This window comes from Acromyrmex echinatior, chromosome 14, assembly GCF_024713525.1.
Source record: "Acromyrmex echinatior isolate Ae372 chromosome 14, ASM2471352v2, whole genome shotgun sequence".
Lineage (NCBI taxonomy): Eukaryota > Metazoa > Arthropoda > Insecta > Hymenoptera > Formicidae > Acromyrmex > Acromyrmex echinatior.
Window position 1 is genome coordinate 10152241 of NC_141865.1, and position 20511 is coordinate 10172751.

The 20511-nt window shown below is 38.1% G+C and overlaps 3 protein-coding genes and 1 long non-coding RNA gene across 6 annotated transcripts; 2 read left to right on the forward strand and 2 right to left on the reverse strand.

The window, feature by feature from the left end:
- Positions 1 to 2797: 2797 nt before the first annotated feature.
- On the reverse strand, positions 2798 to 3998 carry LOC105146352 (uncharacterized). The gene is made up of 2 exons (XR_015547284.1): positions 3910 to 3998; positions 2798 to 3204 (listed from the first exon to the last, which is right to left on the reverse strand). It is a non-coding gene; the product is annotated as an uncharacterized LOC105146352 (long non-coding RNA).
- An 82-nt stretch (positions 3999 to 4080) lies between these two features.
- Positions 4081 to 9039, forward strand: Ccdc85 (coiled-coil domain-containing protein 85). 2 transcript variants are annotated; one of them, XM_087413020.1, is made up of 5 exons: positions 4081 to 4285; positions 4370 to 5722; positions 7118 to 7490; positions 7852 to 8120; positions 8336 to 9039. In XM_087413020.1, the coding sequence occupies exons 2-5, from the start codon at positions 4823 to 4825 to the stop codon at positions 8378 to 8380; spliced, it is 1587 nt and encodes a 528-aa protein (XP_087269146.1). In that variant the 5' UTR covers positions 4081 to 4285; positions 4370 to 4822; the 3' UTR covers positions 8381 to 9039. The 2 variants fall into 2 exon arrangements, with proteins under 2 accessions (XP_087269146.1, XP_011054866.2); XM_011056564.2 differs by having other exon boundaries at positions 4081 to 5722.
- A 100-nt stretch (positions 9040 to 9139) lies between these two features.
- On the forward strand, positions 9140 to 13594 carry LOC105146377 (potassium channel subfamily K member 13). The gene is made up of 5 exons (XM_011056584.2): positions 9140 to 10009; positions 10890 to 11082; positions 11839 to 11913; positions 12230 to 12635; positions 12842 to 13594. The coding sequence occupies exons 1-5, from the start codon at positions 9881 to 9883 to the stop codon at positions 13317 to 13319; spliced, it is 1281 nt and encodes a 426-aa protein (XP_011054886.1). The 5' UTR covers positions 9140 to 9880; the 3' UTR covers positions 13320 to 13594.
- Positions 13595 to 19607, reverse strand: LOC105146386 (PR domain zinc finger protein 10). Of its 2 annotated transcripts, none has more exons than XM_011056597.2 (11): positions 19026 to 19607; positions 18460 to 18850; positions 18032 to 18370; positions 17480 to 17812; positions 17211 to 17414; positions 16612 to 17124; positions 16181 to 16445; positions 15967 to 16108; positions 15722 to 15910; positions 15456 to 15647; positions 13595 to 15384 (listed from the first exon to the last, which is right to left on the reverse strand). In XM_011056597.2, the coding sequence occupies exons 1-11, from the start codon at positions 19188 to 19190 to the stop codon at positions 15112 to 15114; spliced, it is 3006 nt and encodes a 1001-aa protein (XP_011054899.1). In that variant the 5' UTR covers positions 19191 to 19607; the 3' UTR covers positions 13595 to 15111. The 2 variants fall into 2 exon arrangements, with proteins under 2 accessions (XP_011054899.1, XP_011054908.1); XM_011056606.2 differs by having other exon boundaries at positions 16612 to 17121; positions 19026 to 19606.
- Positions 19608 to 20511: the final 904 nt, after the last annotated feature.

A 20511-nucleotide genomic window follows, 5' to 3' on the forward strand; every position in this document is an offset into this window, starting at 1 on the left:
TATCTAGTCCCTCTTCGCCAGACGCCCGGCGCAAAACACGAACGACGCTGGAATGCAGGTGCACATCCAATGTGTTCCAATGTGTATCTGTATACATGTATGTATATGCCGGAAAGCAGGTAGAATATTTTCGAAGATTACCTTTCTGCCGAGGAACGAGCGTGAAGAAGTAACACCTGCCGTGCGGTACAGTCTGTGAGATCAACGGACGTTGATGATTTATAAGCTAGCTGATAAAGGAAGAAAGATCGAAAATAAGGAGAGAGAGAGAGAGAGAGAAGGAGCATTTAGCTTGGACATGAATAACGAAATAAAGGGATTTTTTAGAAATTTGACTCCTGAAATCATGCGATTTTCATTTCGAGATGTAATCGAAAGAATGTGTCCTCAAACTTGCACCCGTCGCGTTGTCAACAATATCCCAGTCAGTATCATGAAGAAGTCTTTCAGACAATGTGCGTTGTCTGGGAAGCTACCTATTTTTGCCTGCAGAATTACTAAAGGGAAGCGTGTTTTTCGACACGCATAGATGCATCGATGGGAATTATGCAGAAATTATGCTGTTGCTTGAATCATAAAGGTACTAACGCTTCCTTGGATTACAGCATTTAGTTAACGTTACCCATTCGGCTTAATAGTGTTTTCCGCTGAAAAGTCAAACGGCTGAGAAGTCTCATGGGAAACTCCACAAAGGATTAGGAGTGTTAGGAATTTTTCTGTAAATATCAAGATATGCGCTAAAGATCAGAAAAAAATCCAGGTTTGTATCTATCGACAACCTCGGAAAAGCGGCAAGAGCATTCATCACTATCCATTGGATATGAAATTCATTTGGATCTCTAATCTCTGGAATCGTAAATTATAAATGATAATTTATGAATGATAGTTTCACTGCATAACTTTTAAAAAATATTTTTATATTTTCTAAAACTATAATATATTCTCTTCGAGATGCGTTTTAGTATAAATATAAGTAAATTTATTAAATGTAAAATGAATTTATTTAAATATAAGCAAATTTATTTAAAAAATAAATCTGTCTTTTTTTCACATATATTGCTTGTACTTTTTGCATTCAGAATCTTCGCTTTCTCTTTCTTCAATATTCGAGTATTTATTTTGTTTTAAATGTAAAAATTTGAAAGGATTTCAAAAACGTAAACAGATCCTAATATAATATTTAATGAGGCTGCGTTCAGAAATTTCGGAAGCATCTAAGTCTCACTTTATTCTTGTAACATTCGGTGAATAATAAGAATAAAATGATATTTGGTTGCACTAGGTTTGTCCAAGATTTCCGGGAAAGTCTTGAAATTCGTCGGCTACTGATTTCGTGTTTAATAATTTAAGCTTTTTTATCTCCAATTTTTCTAAATTTTTCAAGAGAAAAAAAACTTTAGACAAATTTATCACATCCCAGTTTTCAATTTGTCTTTCTACCTTAAAAAAAATTGTATCGGTTTAAAATGTTATAAAAAAATGATCAGATCGATAGTTTATAAGAAAATACTAACTCTAAAAATTTAACTCTAATATTTAATCTATTTTTTAATCATTGCCTCAGACATGTCCCAGAAATGTTGATATTAGATTTGACAATCCTAGAGTGTACCCACGTGAAGTTTCTGGACAAAGCTTAAATGTAAATTAAAAATTAAAATAAAATAAATTTAATTTTTAATTTAAATTACATTTAATTAATATTTTTATAAAATGTAAATGTAAAAAATAAAAAGCGAAAATGAATTCGTTATTTCAATTTGCACTTCGCGAATCAAATTACAAATCACATCAGTCAGAATCTGCATCTATGATCGTCATTTCCTCGATTTTGTTATTGTTCGCGTATAGGGCCCGACGAGTCGTGGGGCCCTACGTGCCGTCCTCGCAGGTCCTCCCACGTCTTCGTAGCTCACGTTTTAACCCTCTCTCTTCGCGAGCCAATCGAGAGATCGCGTCATCACGGCACAGTTCCCGCGCTGGGCCTCACAGGAACCCGGCGTCGTCCGCAATCACTTCAAGAATCAAGTCCCGCGAGCAGCCGCCATGTTGTTAGTACGTGACTCCGAATTGTTCCGAACACGGCTTGTGCAGGTCGGGGCCTACATGAGTATCGACGAAACATCGACATTGACCTGATGAATCACTCACCGTCGATGTTGTTAGACTCGTAACGAGTGAGTTTCAATAATAAGTTCTAAAAGTCGTGATCATCGGATACTTCAGCAAAATCATTGTGTTGATCGACAAGGAATTAAAAATTGATCATTATGAGAGAGCTATCAAGAATAATTTGAATTACACAGGTAAAATAAAATTACAAGGATATAACTACATTGAATCGTAAAGTAACGATAATAAGAGATTCATGAATTAATTATATTTATTAATACTCATAATAAGCGTTGGAAATTAATAGAAGAATGAACCTATTTATTGGCACAATATTTGTATAATATTAATTTATTAGCTCAGTATATCCCAATGTTTACTCAATTAACGTATCGCCAATAAATTGCTAAGTAAGAACAGGAAGAGGACTTCGCAATTTTGAACCAAATTCTTCGGAAATTATAAAAGTAATAGATTGAAGGAATCATACATCAGAAAAGGCACTCTCAATGACAATAATAACGACAATTGTATGAGGAAACGCGTTACGCAAGGAGATTGTTGAAGACGCGTTAACGCGGGCCCGGGAGGGTGAAGACGGCACTGGGCATCCCATGAAATGCGGCCCGTCGGTGAGAAAAACGGGGACCCGGCGCGCAGCGACCGTCGAGGAGCGAGCGGGCCAGGGCATTGCCAGCACGGAGTGCAGTCACGCCGGTTGTGCCGTGACGATCGCTAAGTCGTACTTGTGAGTACACGGAGGCCCCCGGACGTGCGCCCGGACTTCGACGAGCTCGACGCGCAGATCGGGTGACAGCGCGGAATGCGCATCTCCTATGAGGCCGCGGGCCAGCCAGGGCGTGCAGGGGGACAAAGGGGAGCAGAGAGCGAAAGCCAGGTGGAACGACGACGGCGACGGCGTCTCGTGGACACGTAGCAGGCTTCCTTCCGTCGACTCGATGTCTTTCACGCCGGGACGGTGACAGATTACGCGGATCGGAATTGCTCCGGTCTCTGAGTGGCGGACGATCTGTGTTTCTGGAAGTCAAGGTAACAAGACAGTGCTTGGACAGGGCAGCGTGTTTGTTCTTCCTGTGAAGCAGAAGAGGTGAGGCACGTGAAGGTGTGACGCACATCCTGCAAATCCAAGTGTGTAAAAAATGACTTCAATTATATACCTATGTGTATTATTTAGTTTTCCGTGTAAAAATGACACTATACTACACTATTTAAATGTTAAACAAAGTATTTAAAGACCGTAATGTGAATGCACGACAAATAGAAAAGTCCTAAACGATCAAACTGGATCTTTAGTACTTAAATAATTCGATTTGAATTTATATACTTATATCTAATCCTGTAAACTTCGAATTTAATTTTCAGTCTTGAATCGCAATTATTCTAACAGAACTGAAATAGTAAAATCAATCATTAAATTGACAAGCAATTTAATAATATTGTTGCTCATGGATATCTTAATAATCTGTTGATCTTAAAACCTATTAATAATTTTAATTTTAATTTGTGTTGATTCATATTTGTATGTAATACTTGTATAATGTATTATTTTTACACGGAAAACTAATACATATATTGAAGCCACTTTTTACACGTTTGGATTTGCAGTGCAAATGCAGATAAGAAAGGACTGCAAACTTGGTCTACATCCAACAGTATTCGTGAATCTGAGGTGAAGGTGGAGCTGCTGATAGATGAAAATTGGTGTATCTTTACTGCGAACGAGGATAAAAGCGGAGTATACCTTTTAACAAGAACCAAATTGAATATGATACTCACCTCATTGGAATCTGTAGTATATGGAAAAGAGTGAAAGAAAGAGAAGGGAACTGTGTGAGCGTTGCGAGAGGAGAATTGATACGACAATTCGTGCTTCGCTTATCCACGGTACACTTGAAGCGAAGGACGCCCAAGCCATAGAGAGACGGGAGACGCGTAGACCGCTGATAGAGGGGAATCGGTGTTACTGCGGGGATTAGTGGTCGACTGTGAACAGCATGCTGCTTAAGTTGTACGCGAAGGCCACGATTGTGCGACTGTTACAACGCTGACGCGTGTAGAGCCGAGCATTGCGGTGATAGTAGTCTCGAAAGTGAGCAGCATTTATACAAGAAAACGTACTCATTGAGTATATCCGGACATTCGACGAACGTTGGTGAATGCTCCAATAATTGCTTTTATTTACGATGACCTATTTAACTCCGGGATGTTAATGCGATTTAATATGGTGTTCTTTCAGAGTGCATTGTGATTTGGTACAATTTCTTGGAAAATATGGATGTGAATGACCCAATCGCAATTTCGCAGAAACGACTAGCGTCCAATTTCTTCATCTCCAGTTGATCATTGGATAAAGTTACCTGGATCATAATTGCTGCTCTGTCTTTTCTGAGCTGTCGGTCTGCAATGCGGATAGAAAGTTAAGATTAACGCTGAAAAAAAACGGACTGTAAGTGAATCATAACAAGTGATGTGATTCTCGCTAGACGAGACTCTTTCGTAAGATTTGCCGCTGGCAACAGGTGCACTCGGAAGAAGAAGCGCGCGAAAGAAGGCGAATACGAGGAGAAGGCAAAAAAGCCGAAGAAGAAGAAGAGAAGGAGAACGCAGAAATCGGTCGTCGAAAGAGTAGCGCGCGAGCAAGGTCCCCTACGGCGATAAGGCGAGGCCCAGGTGTCGGTGGAGGGAACGTATGTATCGCGCGGGGCCGGTCGCGCGGACCGGGCCCGCCGCCGCCGCTGCCACTCGTGAGAGATCGCGCGCTGACCCAGATTTCGGCGGGTCAAACCGGCGCGAGGAGGCTGCGGCGGACTTTCTGAAATGGGACACGGCACAGCCTGGAGCTAAATTAGCCGCGATGTCCAATAAGAGTAAGTCCCAGTCGCAGCAGCAGCAGCAGCCGCAGCCGCAGCATTATCAGCAGCAACAGCAACAGCAGCAGCAGCAACATTCTCCGCACGTGATCAAACCAGTGGACCAACTGCCGCCGCGCTATCAGCCCCCGCCGCAGCCTACCAGCGGCATCTTGAAGAATCATCTACACTTCACCAACGGAAGTACATCGGCGCCAGGCTTGGTTCAGACCGGCAGTAATCAAGGTCCGGGCGCGGCCTTGAACCATCATCAGACAACGCAGCCGCGCACGTTGCCGCCTCTCCCGTCGTCTTCGCAGCATCATCAGCAGCAGCAGCATCAATCGCAGCAGCCAACTCAATCGCAGCAGCAATCACAGCAGCAGCCACCATCGAAGGATGCGCAGAGCAAGTACTCGCCGAGGATAGAGCATCATCATCATCATCATCCCCAACCGGGTAACCCGTTGATCGCTGCCGCGTCGGCGGCAGCGTCTAAGAGTCAACAACAGCCACAGCCTTCTACCTACCTCCAGCCTAAGCTCGGCCAAGGTCAGTACTTGCCACCCAGCAGTCAGTATCCGGCGGTGAACAACGGCCAGAGTACGCCAGTCAGGCAGAGGATCAGCGACGACGAATTTCTGCGACTCGGCCCTGTGGAGATGCTTAAGTTCGTGCGGAAGACCGAGAGTGACATCGCTAGGCTCGCCGCCGAGCAGAATCGCCAGATACAGAACTTGGTGAGTTCTCCTTGGTGGATTCTGTAATTTTGGGTAATATAAATGACCGAAAAATTAATGAGATTTAATACAAGTTCATACATGTTCATACATACAAGTTCATACATGATATCGGACTTGGATAACTCAGTAGTGTAATTTGAAAAGTTTTCTGTTGTAATTATCTATGCGATATATAAATTTTACCTTTATAAATTATTTGAATACAAATTTGAACTAGGAGTTTCTGAATTTTTAAAATTATTAATATTATTTATACATATACTTTTAATGTTATTTATACATATACCTAAATTAATAGCCTGTTGAACTCTACTTAGAATAAAATTGTAAAACTCAATCTAAATAATTATTCGTACGTATCATTCATTTTATTTTTATTTTGAATTTTGTTTACTATCGTTTTTATATAACGGTTTGTGATAAATCCGCTACAATTTCTAATCATTAACCAGGAAGCTAAATTGCAAATAGAACCTGTCTTGCAAAGAAAATCTTGCGTTTTTTTAAGAGGTCATGATATACATAGTTCACGATATCAATAAAACATTACGTTAACAATATTTTGTCACATTCGAGATGTAGGATGCTATTTGCTGTCCTTGAAATCTTTAGCACGTTATACGGAAGTTTTTGAGGGGCTCTTGTAGGTCATACACAGATTGAACCGACCGTCGTAATTTCAAACAGTCACGCATACGTGAGATAAACCGCAAACCATCACGTGGACAATCGGTTTCCTCTGGCCAGCAAAATGCTTGCCAAAAGTACGCGGTCACGCATGGCTTACACACGTGTGATGAATAGGTGAAAGGCTTTTTCTCAGCAATCGGCGTGTACCGCGGTGCGAATGCGTCATCTGCGGCGATCAATGACTCTTTTCTCTCATCACAGGCACGCGAATTAATAATACAAAACATATTCGGCTGTAGAAGATATATCGGTATCACCTGTAAAAAATTTAGATTTAAAAAAACAATATATTTGAATAACTATTTACAGTTATAAATCCTTTAAATAGATTTTTGAATAGTTATCTACGATAACAAATTTTGATTCAATTTACAATCGATTGCAAAAGATATTCAGCTGAATGGAAAATCTGTCATTATCATCTATAAGAATATAAATACAAAAGACTAAAATATATTTAAATAGTTATTAACGATTATAAATTTTTTGAATAATTATTTGAAGATATTTATGAGATAATAAACTTTGTTATAATTTGCAATCAATTAACAAAATAATCCAAATGTTCTCGATAGTTTTCGTATATCTACATCCATTTGTATACATGTTTATGGACATTGTATATAATAATACAAAATTTGAAAGAAGAATGTAACTCTAAGAAACATAAAACGAGACTAAACAAAATTATCTACTTTCCAGCTGAATGAGCTGCGGTTGCTGAAAGAAGCCAACCAAAGACTGAACGACGATAATCAGGAATTGCGCGATCTTTGCTGCTTTTTGGACGACGATCGTCAAAAGGGTCGCAAGCTAGCGAGAGAGTGGCAGAGGTTTGGCCGATACACAGTGAGCGTTATGCGACAGGAAGTCTCGGCTTACCAGAATAAGTTACGTCAACTGGATAATAAACAGCAGGAATTAATTAAAGACAATCTGGAGCTCAAAGAGCTGTGCCTATATCTCGATGAGGAACGCGGTGGTGGTCAAAGGGACGACGGCGACGGGTCGAGTTCGAGCACGAATGCCGAGGAGACTGCGCCGCCGAGGCCGAGGCACACTTCCACATTTAACGGTATAATCTAGTAAAAAATGCAGACCTCTTTCTCTCCCTCTTGTATTAAATCAATAAATGCAACCATTTCTTTTATGCGGAAGAAAATATGCTTAAGTATAATTTTAATTTAATTTAATATTAGAAGAATATAATAATCATAATTCGAAGAAAATGAAAGCTTCATAAAAAATGAAATCTTTTCTTAAATAAATCGCTGCCTATGTTTATGTAATGTATGGCACATGATAAATGAATACTGTGCAAATATAAGTGCTTACTGTCATCAAATGAAGAGTATGCATAATCATATATGTAAAAGTATACATTACAGTTATTATTTTAATGATCTTCGGAATGATTAGTTGCGAATCTCTTGCAGACCAAACAATGCAATACGTGAGGAGCTTGGAGCAACGGGTGAAGCAATTAGAAGAAGACAAGAGTGTTCTCCAGGCCAGAGCGCAAGGTTGGGAAGTGCTTCCATCAGGTGAAGTTTGGGATAGTCCTGCGAGCCCGAACGACAATACTCACTTAGGAAGCCGACCGGAGGCCGTAGTGCGTGCTCTCCAAGTTCTCGAGGTTAGAGAACAACTGGAAAGAGAAGAAGGTCATGATGGTGAAAAGGCGTTAGTTAGAGAAATGTGCAATGTAAGTAAAGTGCCATTCCTCGATTAAATATCACGTAATCATTACGACACGATCTCACTTTGAAAAAATATCTTTCAAATAGAAAAGGAAATACCATTATTTTACGATGATTTGTATCGTAAAACTCCCTCGAAAAAACTTCCTCTTTCGTGTGAAACAAGTAATATGACATAGTAACATATCCATTACGTTAATTAATGTCTTTTCCTTTCCAGGTCGTTTGGCGGAAATTGGAAGAAGGTCCGCAAGCAAGGCATTAATGATTGTGCCGGGAGAAACTATGGGTGAATTTTGGAGCGCTGTTAATATGTAACAATAAATTCTAACATACACGATGTAAAGATAGTATTATAGTGGATAATACATTTGCTCTTTATTGCTGCACTGAACTGCACTAATTGTAAGACTAATTGAGATTTTTTATCTCGATTTCGCCAAACTTTAAATATATATCTATTTCGTTTTAAGTACAATATAAAGTGTATATTAGTTCAGCAACAAAGAACAGATCTGCCTTGGTGAAAATTTTTAGAAATTCTTTATATTGAATGAAATTCTTTATGTAATTATTCATAATTTTTACATAAATTTCAGATTTTCTAATTTTATAACTTTTTAGAAAATTTCTCAGTTTTTTTTTATACAAATTAGAATACTTTTCAGAAGTTCAGAAGAGAAAATTCACACCTTTTCTAAAATTATTCATATATGAATTCTAACATATTCTAAAATTTCTAAGATTTTCTTATCTTATATAATTATGAGAAATTTTTTCACCACGGTAATGTAAACGATATTTTATGTAGATTTTTATATGATTGTACAAAAAATAATCTCGATATGAGAATACTGATAGTATCTATTTATGTAAATGTATTTTTCGCAGATTGTCTATTAACAAAGTATTTTTACTATATAATGTCTTTGATTTATTCATTGTTGGTCTCGCTCTTTTCCTTCTCCTTTTTCATCGAAAATTTGTTGTAAATACTTTGAGAAGCAGTATGAATTATTTTACAAATAGCTTTCATATCTTTTCTAGCATTTCAATTGTAACGAAATTTCTAAAATTAGACTTACAGTATTTTCGAAATACCCGATTCACTTTTTAATTGACAAAATTGGAGATATCGGTAATCCGTAAAGTAATTTAACATCCACCTTTTTCGCAAACGCCATGGTAATTATCCACCGCGTGGAGCCGCTTTTCGCGAAAAGACATCCCCTCGGTGAAATTCACACTATGAATACGCAAGCGAGTGTTTATATTTCTATTTTTATCTCATCAAAGGATTTGCTTTCAATGGTGCGGGCGTTGGATTGCCCCACATACATCTCGACTGCCTGCTACGTCTAGTACCATCGTGTCAATACGAGGCAATTAGGATATTTTCCAATCTAGCTCCGATCAATTTTATCTCCTTCGCTGTTTACTATATCTCTCACACAAACTTAAAAACACGGAAATTAAAATCTTAGATTTAATTACTTACACGAAGCTATCTACATGACAAAATTAATGGAGTAACATTTTTTTTTAGCAAAGAAAATTAATTAGCTGCAGCAATATTCTCTAACCGATTGTTTAGATCTTATTTGTCTGTATACGTTGAAAAGGAGATATTCTTTGAACTATTCTCGCATCTCTGTATTTCTTTATAAATTCTTCGCGGCCGTCGAGCTTGCGCCGTACCGGATGTAAAGCACGGTGGGGATCGCACGCAGCAGCCACCGGCTCTCGAAAAGATGAGTCGCCGGTAATGTGCTTGTGCGGAGGCCTCGCGGAGGACAACGCCAGGATTATCCTCCTTGCCGTTGTCCTGGCAGCGTACATGCTCGCAGGCGCGGCACTCTTTCAAAGGCTGGAAAGCGATTTCGAGATACGACAGGTACAAAAAATGTATCCGGATATATATAAATATAAAAAATTACTCTCTTACTTCCGCTATAATTCTTCAAGAGACGCAAAGTAAGGAATCACAGATCGAGAAAATATCTCTTAAATTAAAATTAAAAGATTACAGTGATCTTCATACAAAGAAAATTGAAATTTCTCTTTCTAAATTATCATAATTCACAATAAATCAATGAATTTTGTGTGTATTTTTGTACGTGATCGATAAATATACTATTATTATGAAATCTACAAATCAGGATTGAAGAATTATATTCAACCTGATTATAGAATTATATTTTATCTCAGAATAGAATCACCTGATTTTTTTTACATAAACGATGTAACGATCATCTTGGATGTTTTTACATCCTAATTAGTATTTGCGGGTTTTTGAAGGAATTACATATTTAAAAGCTACTAAAGAATAGTTATTAAATAATATGTTAAACAATATCCATTCAAAATAATATTTTAAAACAGAAAACAACATGAGAGCCATTAAGAGTCGGTGCGATAAACGAGTGCAATAAATTAATACAAAAATTCATTTTAATAATTCAATTAAAAATTTATTCACAAACTGTACATTTCGAACAATTATGAATTTTTGTATTAATTTACTACTCTCCGTTTACCGCGCCGACTCTTAACGATCCTCATTTTATTGTCATTTTTTATTGTGTTTAAATCATATCTTCAGTATTTTAAACGTCTGACATCTCTATAATTTTACGATTACTTTTTCATTGTTATTTAATATTTTACAACAATTCATATTTTTTAGTCGCTGGAGTATAAAGATATCCAAGTGATTATTCCCGAATTAATACAGATAATTTATATTTATTGATACTTTTTGGGGATGCGCATAGGCGACAGAATTCTGGCGGGTCTACCACGCGTTTCGGAAGCACCACCTGCGAGGTAGCCCCTTGGCCTTGCAAAGGTTGCATGAGCTGTTATATGCCTACGGCAACGCTTCCGCTACCGGCATCATTAACAAGAGACGCCGCTGGGACTTTCCTGGTAGCTTTCACTTCGTTGGCACCATAGTTTCTACGATCGGTAAGAAACATAGTGCAATATACTATAATGGGAATGCCAGTTACTAATCATCTGTATCTACAACGTGGCTGAAAGAGTATCGGAGTCAGTGGGATTTACCGGATTCGTGTCGAGCACTTTACTTCCTCGCACTTTTTTAGTTTCTTGTTCTCACGATGTCGCGAAACAAATCGACTTTCAAGAAGACGCTCTTGCCCGATTCCGCACTCGAAATCTTAATATCTGTAAAAGTCAAAATTTTTTCATTATAATTATTCTTATTAATTTTAATCAATATTCGTGAATCTAGCGAATTAAATTTAAGTTATATAATCTTATTTCTCGGATTTTTATCTTTAAAATGAAAAAAAAATTGTATGATCTTCGATTATATTCTGGAATAAAATTATCATTTATATAACATAGACAAAAAAATAAAGAGGCTATCGTACTTTAAATAATTGCTCTTTCTTATACTCTTCCGAGTATTAATAACTTCGCGATGTACCGCGTATTTATACACTATAGAGAAAAGTTTTGTCGAGGTGATCGCATTCCTCGGCAAAACTTGGTCATAATGATGTTAAGTAAGGGTCGTTGGCCGGTGTATGCATGAGAATGTTCTGGTGAATTCCAGAATGCTAATATCCCGCGACCTAGTCTTGCATTTATCCACACGACTCTGGCTTGTCCTTTGGTCGATATATATGTGTGCATTCGTCGCCGTGTAATATACTTCTGAAATGAAAGAAGCGTGATACTGAAATTACTTTGTAGGGTACGGAAGCACCGCACCCCAGACAACGACGGGTAAAGCGGCAGTCGTTCTTTATGGTTTCTTCGGTTGTTCCGGTAATAATAAAAAAATCTAAAAAATCTAAATACATTTATACTTAATAACAAAAAGATGTCTAAAAAAAAATAACAATATTAATCTAGCTGTAACAATACATAATAAGATTTCACGAATCTAGAATAAAAACTTAAATGCATTACATAGGCTTAGTTCCATATATATAAGATTAATTTCGATTTCGGTTCAATTTACTCTACAAATACAAAAATATAAGTAATAAATTAAATCGAGATTAAAATTAATCTTACATTAGTGAAACGGGGCCTTAATGAAGCTACTTCTTAATGATCCTAACATTAAGTAATAATTTAGGCGGCATCTTGTTCTTCAATCTCTTTTTGGAGAGAATTATTACTCTCCTGGCGTGGATCTTGCGCAGCTGGCATGTACGTCGATTGAGAAGACGTCTCCGCAAGACTACGTTGACATCCCGACGGATCCCCAAATCGTCGAGCACCCAGAGAACATCTCTGCCGGACATCCTTGACGATGACGACGACCATGTGAACCTGGATCAATGGAAACCGAGCGTGTACTGGGTCATGTTCTATTTATCCGTCACCTCTTGCATCGTCGCCTGTTGTGCCGCTGCACTTTACGCGCCGCTGGAGGGCTGGAATTACTTCGACGCGTTGTACTTTGCCTTCGTGAGCTTCACCACTATCGGCTTTGGCGACTTCGTTAGCACGCAACAGCCAAACTATCCTTACGTACATTGGTAAGATTGCGAAGATTGTTTCGCCAAAACGAAATCGAATTCGTATAATTTATTCAAGGTGCAAATTGAATTTTTGTAAACTAACTTTCAATGAGAGATTCTAGCAAATTTTTTATTTTTCTTTAACTAAGACGCGCCAGTAGCTTTTCGCATTCAAGCTCTGAAAACGCAAATAAATGCAGCAATTTTATTCTTCATTTATGCAGGTATAGATTCACGAATTTTGTTTTTCTCGTGGTGGGATGTTGCTGTATATACTCCTTGCTGAACGTCACATCGATCGTAATAAAGCAGGGTTTGAATTACGTGATACATAAATTACAATACGGTAATCGAAATGTAGCAGCGCCGTATTTACCAAGGAGACAGTCCTCCGTATCAACCGTATACTATTCGAAGAGGAGGCCGAACAGACTTGTTGGTAGAGACTCGATCAGAGCGCAGGATAACTCAGAGACGCCTCGCAGGATGTCAGGCGAACTGGTCTCCATGAAGGAATTCCTATCCGCGAATAAAGTTCCTTTGGCTGTGATGCAGAAGCAGTTGTATGATGCCGCACAGAAACAAAAGGGTGGAGGATCGCTCGCTGCCACGCCGAATCACCAGGTGTTGAAGCCCGGAGCGGTGGGTCCGCTTGCGATTGCCAGCGAAAAATTTGAAAGTAAAAGCACGATAAACAGATAGAAAAATTATGGCATAATAGAGGCTACAGAAAATATGTAAAAGCGCAGTACATCTGTATCAATTGTATTTTTCATGATGTTCATCTCGCAAGCATTTACCAATTTTTAAACCAAATTTGTCGATATTGTGTGCTATGTTGCCTAAAAATTATTAATATAGAAATTAATCATGATATTCTTGTAAACTTGTTCCTGCAATTCTTTTATATCTCTAATTTACTTTATGATATTGCGACTCTTGATGTTGAATATAATAAATGATATCATTGTCTCGTATCACTCATCGAATAACTTTATTTAAGTCATGTTTACAGTACAATCCTCCATGTACTCAACGACATCGACAAACATGCAATCTCTTGTTTTTCGTAATTGCGACAATGTACGTCGTGTATATACCGCGTCGTGTAAAATAAATTCAACATCGTCATCGTGTTTCATCGGTGTCTCTCATCGGTGTCTTAAATTTCTCTTGAGTGTGAAAATCGTTTGTGCGGGTTTTATTTATGACACACACCAATCGGATAGGGTTTTACGAGAGGGCACAATTATCCGAATTCAGACACGTTGCGGAATATACAATCTTTGGACAATCTTTGCGGAAACTCTTGATGTACGTGTGCTTACGTGTGAGTGAACGCGCGGCGGAAATACACAGCTTAAAATACACGTACGTTGCTCCTGCTGTTCGTAAAATCACGAGGACGAACGTCCCTTTGGCTACGTAACTATAGTACCGTGCGTCAATTTAAACCGGACATCTCGAGTCGACGATTCAAACGAGCTCTCGGCTGTGACGACTAGATTCATACGTGGATGAGACCAGCGATTACGAAACGATTACGTGAAAACAGTATGTTCCGTTGAAGATCTAAGAACGCATGTTACTTGTATATTATTCTAAAATGAGAACGTGGACGCAAGCGTTTACGAGAATTACGATCTTGGAATTACGATAGAGAAAGAGAGAAAGAGCAAAAAGTGAAATGGACGATTCCTTACAGAGATCGCAAGCTTTCACGTAATCTACAGACAATCGCTCGCCATTAAGTGAAGCCAAATACGTTGCGAATAATAAATCTTTAACATTACTCGTCCAATCACCGTCGTACGGAAGAAGCCACGCTGATTTAAGACGCAGCGGACCCATCCGTTGCCAGATTTAAACCGACCTTTTTAACATCTCTTTAAACTCGTTATTTAAATTTCGTCCATCTACTTCATACTCGAATGACATCGGATTTTTAAAGTAAAACTACCAGGCCTAGCGCAAGTGGCGTGCCGATAGTATCAGGACTTGTTCTACCTTTTTTTTTCTTTTTCTCTTTACGGTACTCTTAATACTTTGAGAAAAGCTTTCAACAATTGTACGAGACTACAATGTTCTCCGTCGCAAGTAGATTTGAGCCTCGTTGGTTTTCAGTCAACGTTTTTACTCGTTTCTCTTTTTTTTCCGAGGCTCGGGCAAAGTTTCTTAAAACTGCGTGCTTCGTTTCCAACAAATCCGCCAAAGCCACTAGTTATCATCAGTAGCCGTCGTCATTGTCGATCAATCAACGTGTACAATCAACAAAACAGCGCCGAGTGTTTCGCACCGACGCTGACAAAGCCGTGTATATTCCCAAATATTCTCGGGCGATACGCTTCGTCGCTTCGTCCAGGCGACGTCGCCTCGATTTTGGTAACGGCAGCAAAAAAACGCAGCCTATCTCGACTGCGTACAAAGGTCGCGAGATTCATATCTCGATAAATTGGCGACGCTCATCCCCTCTATGAGGATGCCGCGTTTTTCCTCAACGTATGTCGCGCATACGTACAAACTGTTGACCGATCATTTCCAGACCACCATTGCCTATCAGATCAACGTCGTTCGTTAGTTTGATTATTTTCTGTTTCAGGAAATCTCCATCACATCCTTGTATATAATCGGATATCACAAAGTTGTTATCGTTCAGCGTGGGTGGTTGATTTTGATTTTGTGGCGGCCGGTTTCGCGATCGAGGTACTTGATCCGCCGGCTCCATCAGATGCGCGTGTTTCTTGCGTTGATGTTGTAACAGCTTTGCCTTGAATAAAATATATATTTATTAACTTCTGCCGATTATCAATTAATAATCGAGCCTTATATGAAATTTACCTTGCTGGCATATTGTTTATGACACCATTGACAACTTTGAGGACTAGTCGTGATACTGCCTACTGTTTGGCTGAAGCTTGGATTCGGCAGTCCTGAGAATTCGGATTCCTCTTGTCGGTTACTAGGCGGCAAAGCCGCGCCAGGATGGTTCTTCATGATATGTGCTTTACGCTTGCTGCTACTTTTATAAACCTTAAAAAATATAATATATTAAAAAATACGATAATTTTATCTTTACTTAAAAATGTTTTATTTTGTAATGATACCTTATCGCAATACTGGCAATAGTAATCTCTGGTTTGTCGCAAGATAGGCAAGTTCAATTCTGGCACAGATTCGGGAGCGACATCGGGATGCCGCTTCGCTAAGTGATTCACCAGCATTCCTCTTCGTTTGAAACCGACCAGGCATTGATGACATTTGTAAATGAAGCGATTGTAATCGCTCGGATTTATCTAATAATAAAATAGAGTAATGTATAATTAATCACATGTTTTTTACTTTGACGTACCTTTGGCACAAATTTTTTCGCCTGGTTATTTTGTGTCATTTGTTCTCCATTAACCGTTTGAGAATGATGTATTTTAGTCATGTGCTCTTTCAATTTATCCTTCCTTTTGAATCGTTTACCGCAGTTCGCACAATGAAATTCTCTGAACAAAAGTTAATTAAATTTTCACGTATCTTACTAACATGATCGACAAATAGTCGAATTAAAATTGTACCTGTGATCGGAATGTTTTAACAGATGCATTCGCAATTTGTCGACTGTCGGAAAACGTTTCGCACAATGCTGACACTTGTGCTTCCTTTCGCAATGATGTGCCCGAATGTGTTTGCGAATGACAGAATACTTGATGAACGTTCGCTGGCAGTGAGGGCAACTGAATATACCATCTTGATTTCTATGTGTCTCAACGTGATCCTTTAGCATCGTACCTTGGCGAAATAACTGTCTGCACATTGGGCACTCAAAGACTTGTTTGTTTTCTGCAAATATAGAATTGTTATAGCATAGCAATTGATACCAGAAGTTTGTTCTTTTTATCTGAATTCACACGGTTCAATTTTCCTTTTTTTTCACATTGAAGAGAAAAAAATAAAAGACGAACTGTGCACCTCAGATTTAACTTTTATTGATTCATTATAGATTTACCTTTATGCGTTTTCAAATGACCGGACAATGCGGAGTTGTTCATAAATCGTTTCAAGCAAATACTGCATGGCAGTGGTTTTTGGTCCTCAGCACCATGCGCCAAACAGTGCTGTTGTAATCGTATCTTTGTAGCAAAACGTTTATAACACATTGAACACTTGTATGAACCTAGAGGAGTTAATCGCTTTGCCTTAGGTAATGCCGTTCGTCCGTGCTGAGACACATGATTCACCAATTCGCTTTGTTTCTGGAATTCTTGTCCACATTGTGGGCATGTGGACATTTGATTCTCAATTTTGATATTGTTAGAAGAATGAATAGCCATATGCAAGTTAAGCAGGCATGCAGTCCTGAAAATCAATTTACACACGGAACATTTCCACTCCTTGTCACACTTGTTCTGCCGCGAGTTTTCCTTTTCTTTCATGTTCCTGTCGCGAAACATCTTTATACGTCGATTGTAAGAATTATTATCCAAACGTGGCCATGTGGATGTTTGATTTGCCACTTCTGCTAAAAATAAGGATTTAATTTGCATTGGTCAATATTTATTATAATGTATCAAAATATAATACGTAATATCTATATTCTCTTTATACCTTTTTCATCTTTTATGTCTGGTTTGAGAATTGGTAAATTTCTGCGACTTGCATAGTCTGGACTAGGACCTGCTTTCAGTTCTTCTTTTGGTGAGATGTTTCTATTAGTCAAAAATACTATTCCATCTTTCTGTTGACAAATTATTAGATTTTGTTCTTTATATGTCAGTGCAGGTCGCACAAAACGCATCCAATTTGAAGTATCTGAAAACATAAAGGAAGATTTAAGTTCGAGTATCTTAATAAGAAACGAATAAGACGTCACTTACTTTCGTTGGAAACATCTACTTTCAAGAATTCTCCATCCTGAGTCTCGTAGAGCAGTGGCAAAGCATTTCCGAAGGACGAGCCATCATAAGTGCACAATACACCTTCTATGGGCCCAAATTGCGTGCGTCTTCGAATATTACGTTTTGCAAAAATTCCGTAGGTTACGTTATTTGCTGAACCATGCGATGTAGACAGCTTGTTTAACAAAAGATATGATCCTGGCAGTGTTGCTACAGCACGCGATGGTACAGGTTGATCTGCGATAGTGCATACATCGGTCAAATTAGAGCTATCATCTTTGGCACAATTACTGTCATACTCGTCATCTCCCCCTGCAAAAATACCCATCCAATATATAAAAAAATTATATAAAGAAAAATAATATATAAAAGAAAGACTAAGACCGAGATATAAATTGTATATTTAAAAACATTTGTTTTTCTTTTATTTTATGATCTATGTAAAAAAGTTATATAAAATTTATATAAAAAAGTAATAATAAAGTAATAATATTTATCATTACATGCTTATAGAATAAATATTATACTTACAGAAATTTTTTTTATCTGTTATATGTCGTTTAGATCTCCTTACGTCTTTCTTCTCAACTATTTTTTTCTTCTCAATGGACAAAGGGTCTTCGGTAATTTGTTCAATTTCTTTATCACACTCTGACAAAGCAAGATTGTTGTTTTCTTTCTTTGCATCTTCAGTAATAGGTAAAGCGATAGGGTTGTCCTCTATCTCCAGGTTCTGATTTTTAAACGTGTTGATAACATTTATTTGATCATCCTGCATCACCAGGAAGTCTCTAGTTAGAGCAAAGTCTGTGCCTGGTATTCCTGTTAACATCAAGGGAGTTGTCGAAGATTCCAATTCGGGTGCAGTTTCTGAAAGTGTTATGTAACAATCAAAGAGTAATAAAAATATCATCTAACATGTATAATATATATTTTATTTAATAAAAACAAATTTTTACCCTGCATTAAAATTAATTCACTGCTGACGCTGGACACGAGTCCATCTTCATTCCCATTGCCAACAAAGTCTGTGGTACCATCCGTTTGAGGTACAGTCTGAGTGTCAATCGGATTAGTCAGCTGAGTCACATAATTGATGCTGGTTCGTATATTTGGTTCAGGCTGAGACATTAAGGGTGAGGTTGGACCTTGCAGCACAACAACAGAATTATGGAAGGGAGAAGAAGGTAGTTGGACTGGTGTGGGAGAATATCTAGCAGTAGAGCTCATATTTGGATCCAGTGGACTGACTCGATGCTCAAACTCTGATAGGGGAGAAGCCGCCCTCGGAGAAAAGGAGATCTGCTCATATGTAGGAAACAGCCGAGATTGATCTTCCACATATTCCACCTAGCAACAGAGCGGTTACATCATGAAGATGATTACTGACATATTCATTGTAAAGATCTAATATAGACTTCCAAGGGAAGTCCTAAGGATGTTCCCAGAAGATCCTACATCCTAAGAACGTTCCTAGATAAAAATGTCTCTCTGATAAAGTGTGCTGCATAGAAGAATTACTCACAGTCAGGAATAGGAGCCTGTTGTTCAGTTTCTTCGGCTGTTCGCACAGCGACGAGGTAAAGGGATGATCTGTAGGCCAATTCACTGAGATGTCAGCCCCCCTGTCGATGCTAGATATCTCGAAGGACTCGGCAGGGGCCCCCTCAGGAGGGCCCCTTGGATCCATCTTACGTTGACGTATCGCACCAGCGGAGGTGCGTCCGTGGTTTGGTCGTCTGTGCCTATATTACAGTCACATTCGACCGTGGAGACTTGCACACGGGAATACGCGAAAGAGATTGACCAAGATTGATGGACCGTAAGGATAACACCAGGTCGCTCTAACCGCGATGCGCGATCCTCGATATTCCAGGAACGACGCGGGCGGTCGACGACATCGCGCGCAAGGCAGGAAACAGGTGTTCGTTACACGGACCTCCGTTATTTTGAACTCACACGAGAAGACTCGCCAGCCTCAATATATAGGCTTCGAAGTCGATGCACCTCTCGCTTGATGATACACGTACTGCTGCAGCAACTGACCCCTTGACAGTCGACGATGCCGATCTCGCATCGCGATTGATTAACGTCGAGACGGCGGGAAACTTTGAACTTCGACCCACGAAACAGACTTTTAGATTGCGCGCTATTATTTTATAATTGTATAGGTTTATTTATAAAAACCGTAAAATCTATTCGTAAAATCTGGAAATATATTACTAATTATCATCTAAATAAACGCGCAAAGTAAAAGAAAAAAAATGTTTCTCTTTATTTATTATTAAGAAGTATATAAAAAGAAGGCAGTAGAACACAAAATCGTAATAATCGTAATAAAAATTAAGATAACATCAAATAGCAGTCATTTTAGAAAAAAATAATGTCATATAATTGTCAATAAATAACTTTTTAATTAAAAAAGTATGTGATATGTTATATGATATAATTATTTTTAACTAAAAAGTTAAAAAAAAATACTTAAAATCATGTCAAAAATTCATTACAAAAATTATCGTCAAAATTATATCGAATAACATTATAATTTTTTTTTAATGACTTCTTTAATGACTTTATGTCATCTCAATCGTATTATAATTTTATGTTCTACCTGGATATAATTGCAATTAAAATTAAAATATATTAAAGTTTTATTCGTGCAATAAATCTGTTATTTTCTATTATCTCTCTTAATGATACAATATTTAGGGATATAGATAATATTTTCATATTAAAAAATTCCAAATAGAATTATATATGTTATTAATTATTTTCGACTATACATTTAATTTAAAAAAAAATTAACAAAAATTCAAAGTATTTATTCATTATGCAAGGATATCAGCATGTCCCTTAATATTTGCATTTCTTCAGCGATTTGCATTTCTCGCTCCCACCTTCGTCTTCTACCGTCTAACTAATGAATGGGAGTTGTTGGAACCCTTATATTCATTGGGGGGATTGAAGCTTTCCCTAACAACAAGGAAACAAACACGGATAAATAAGGGGTT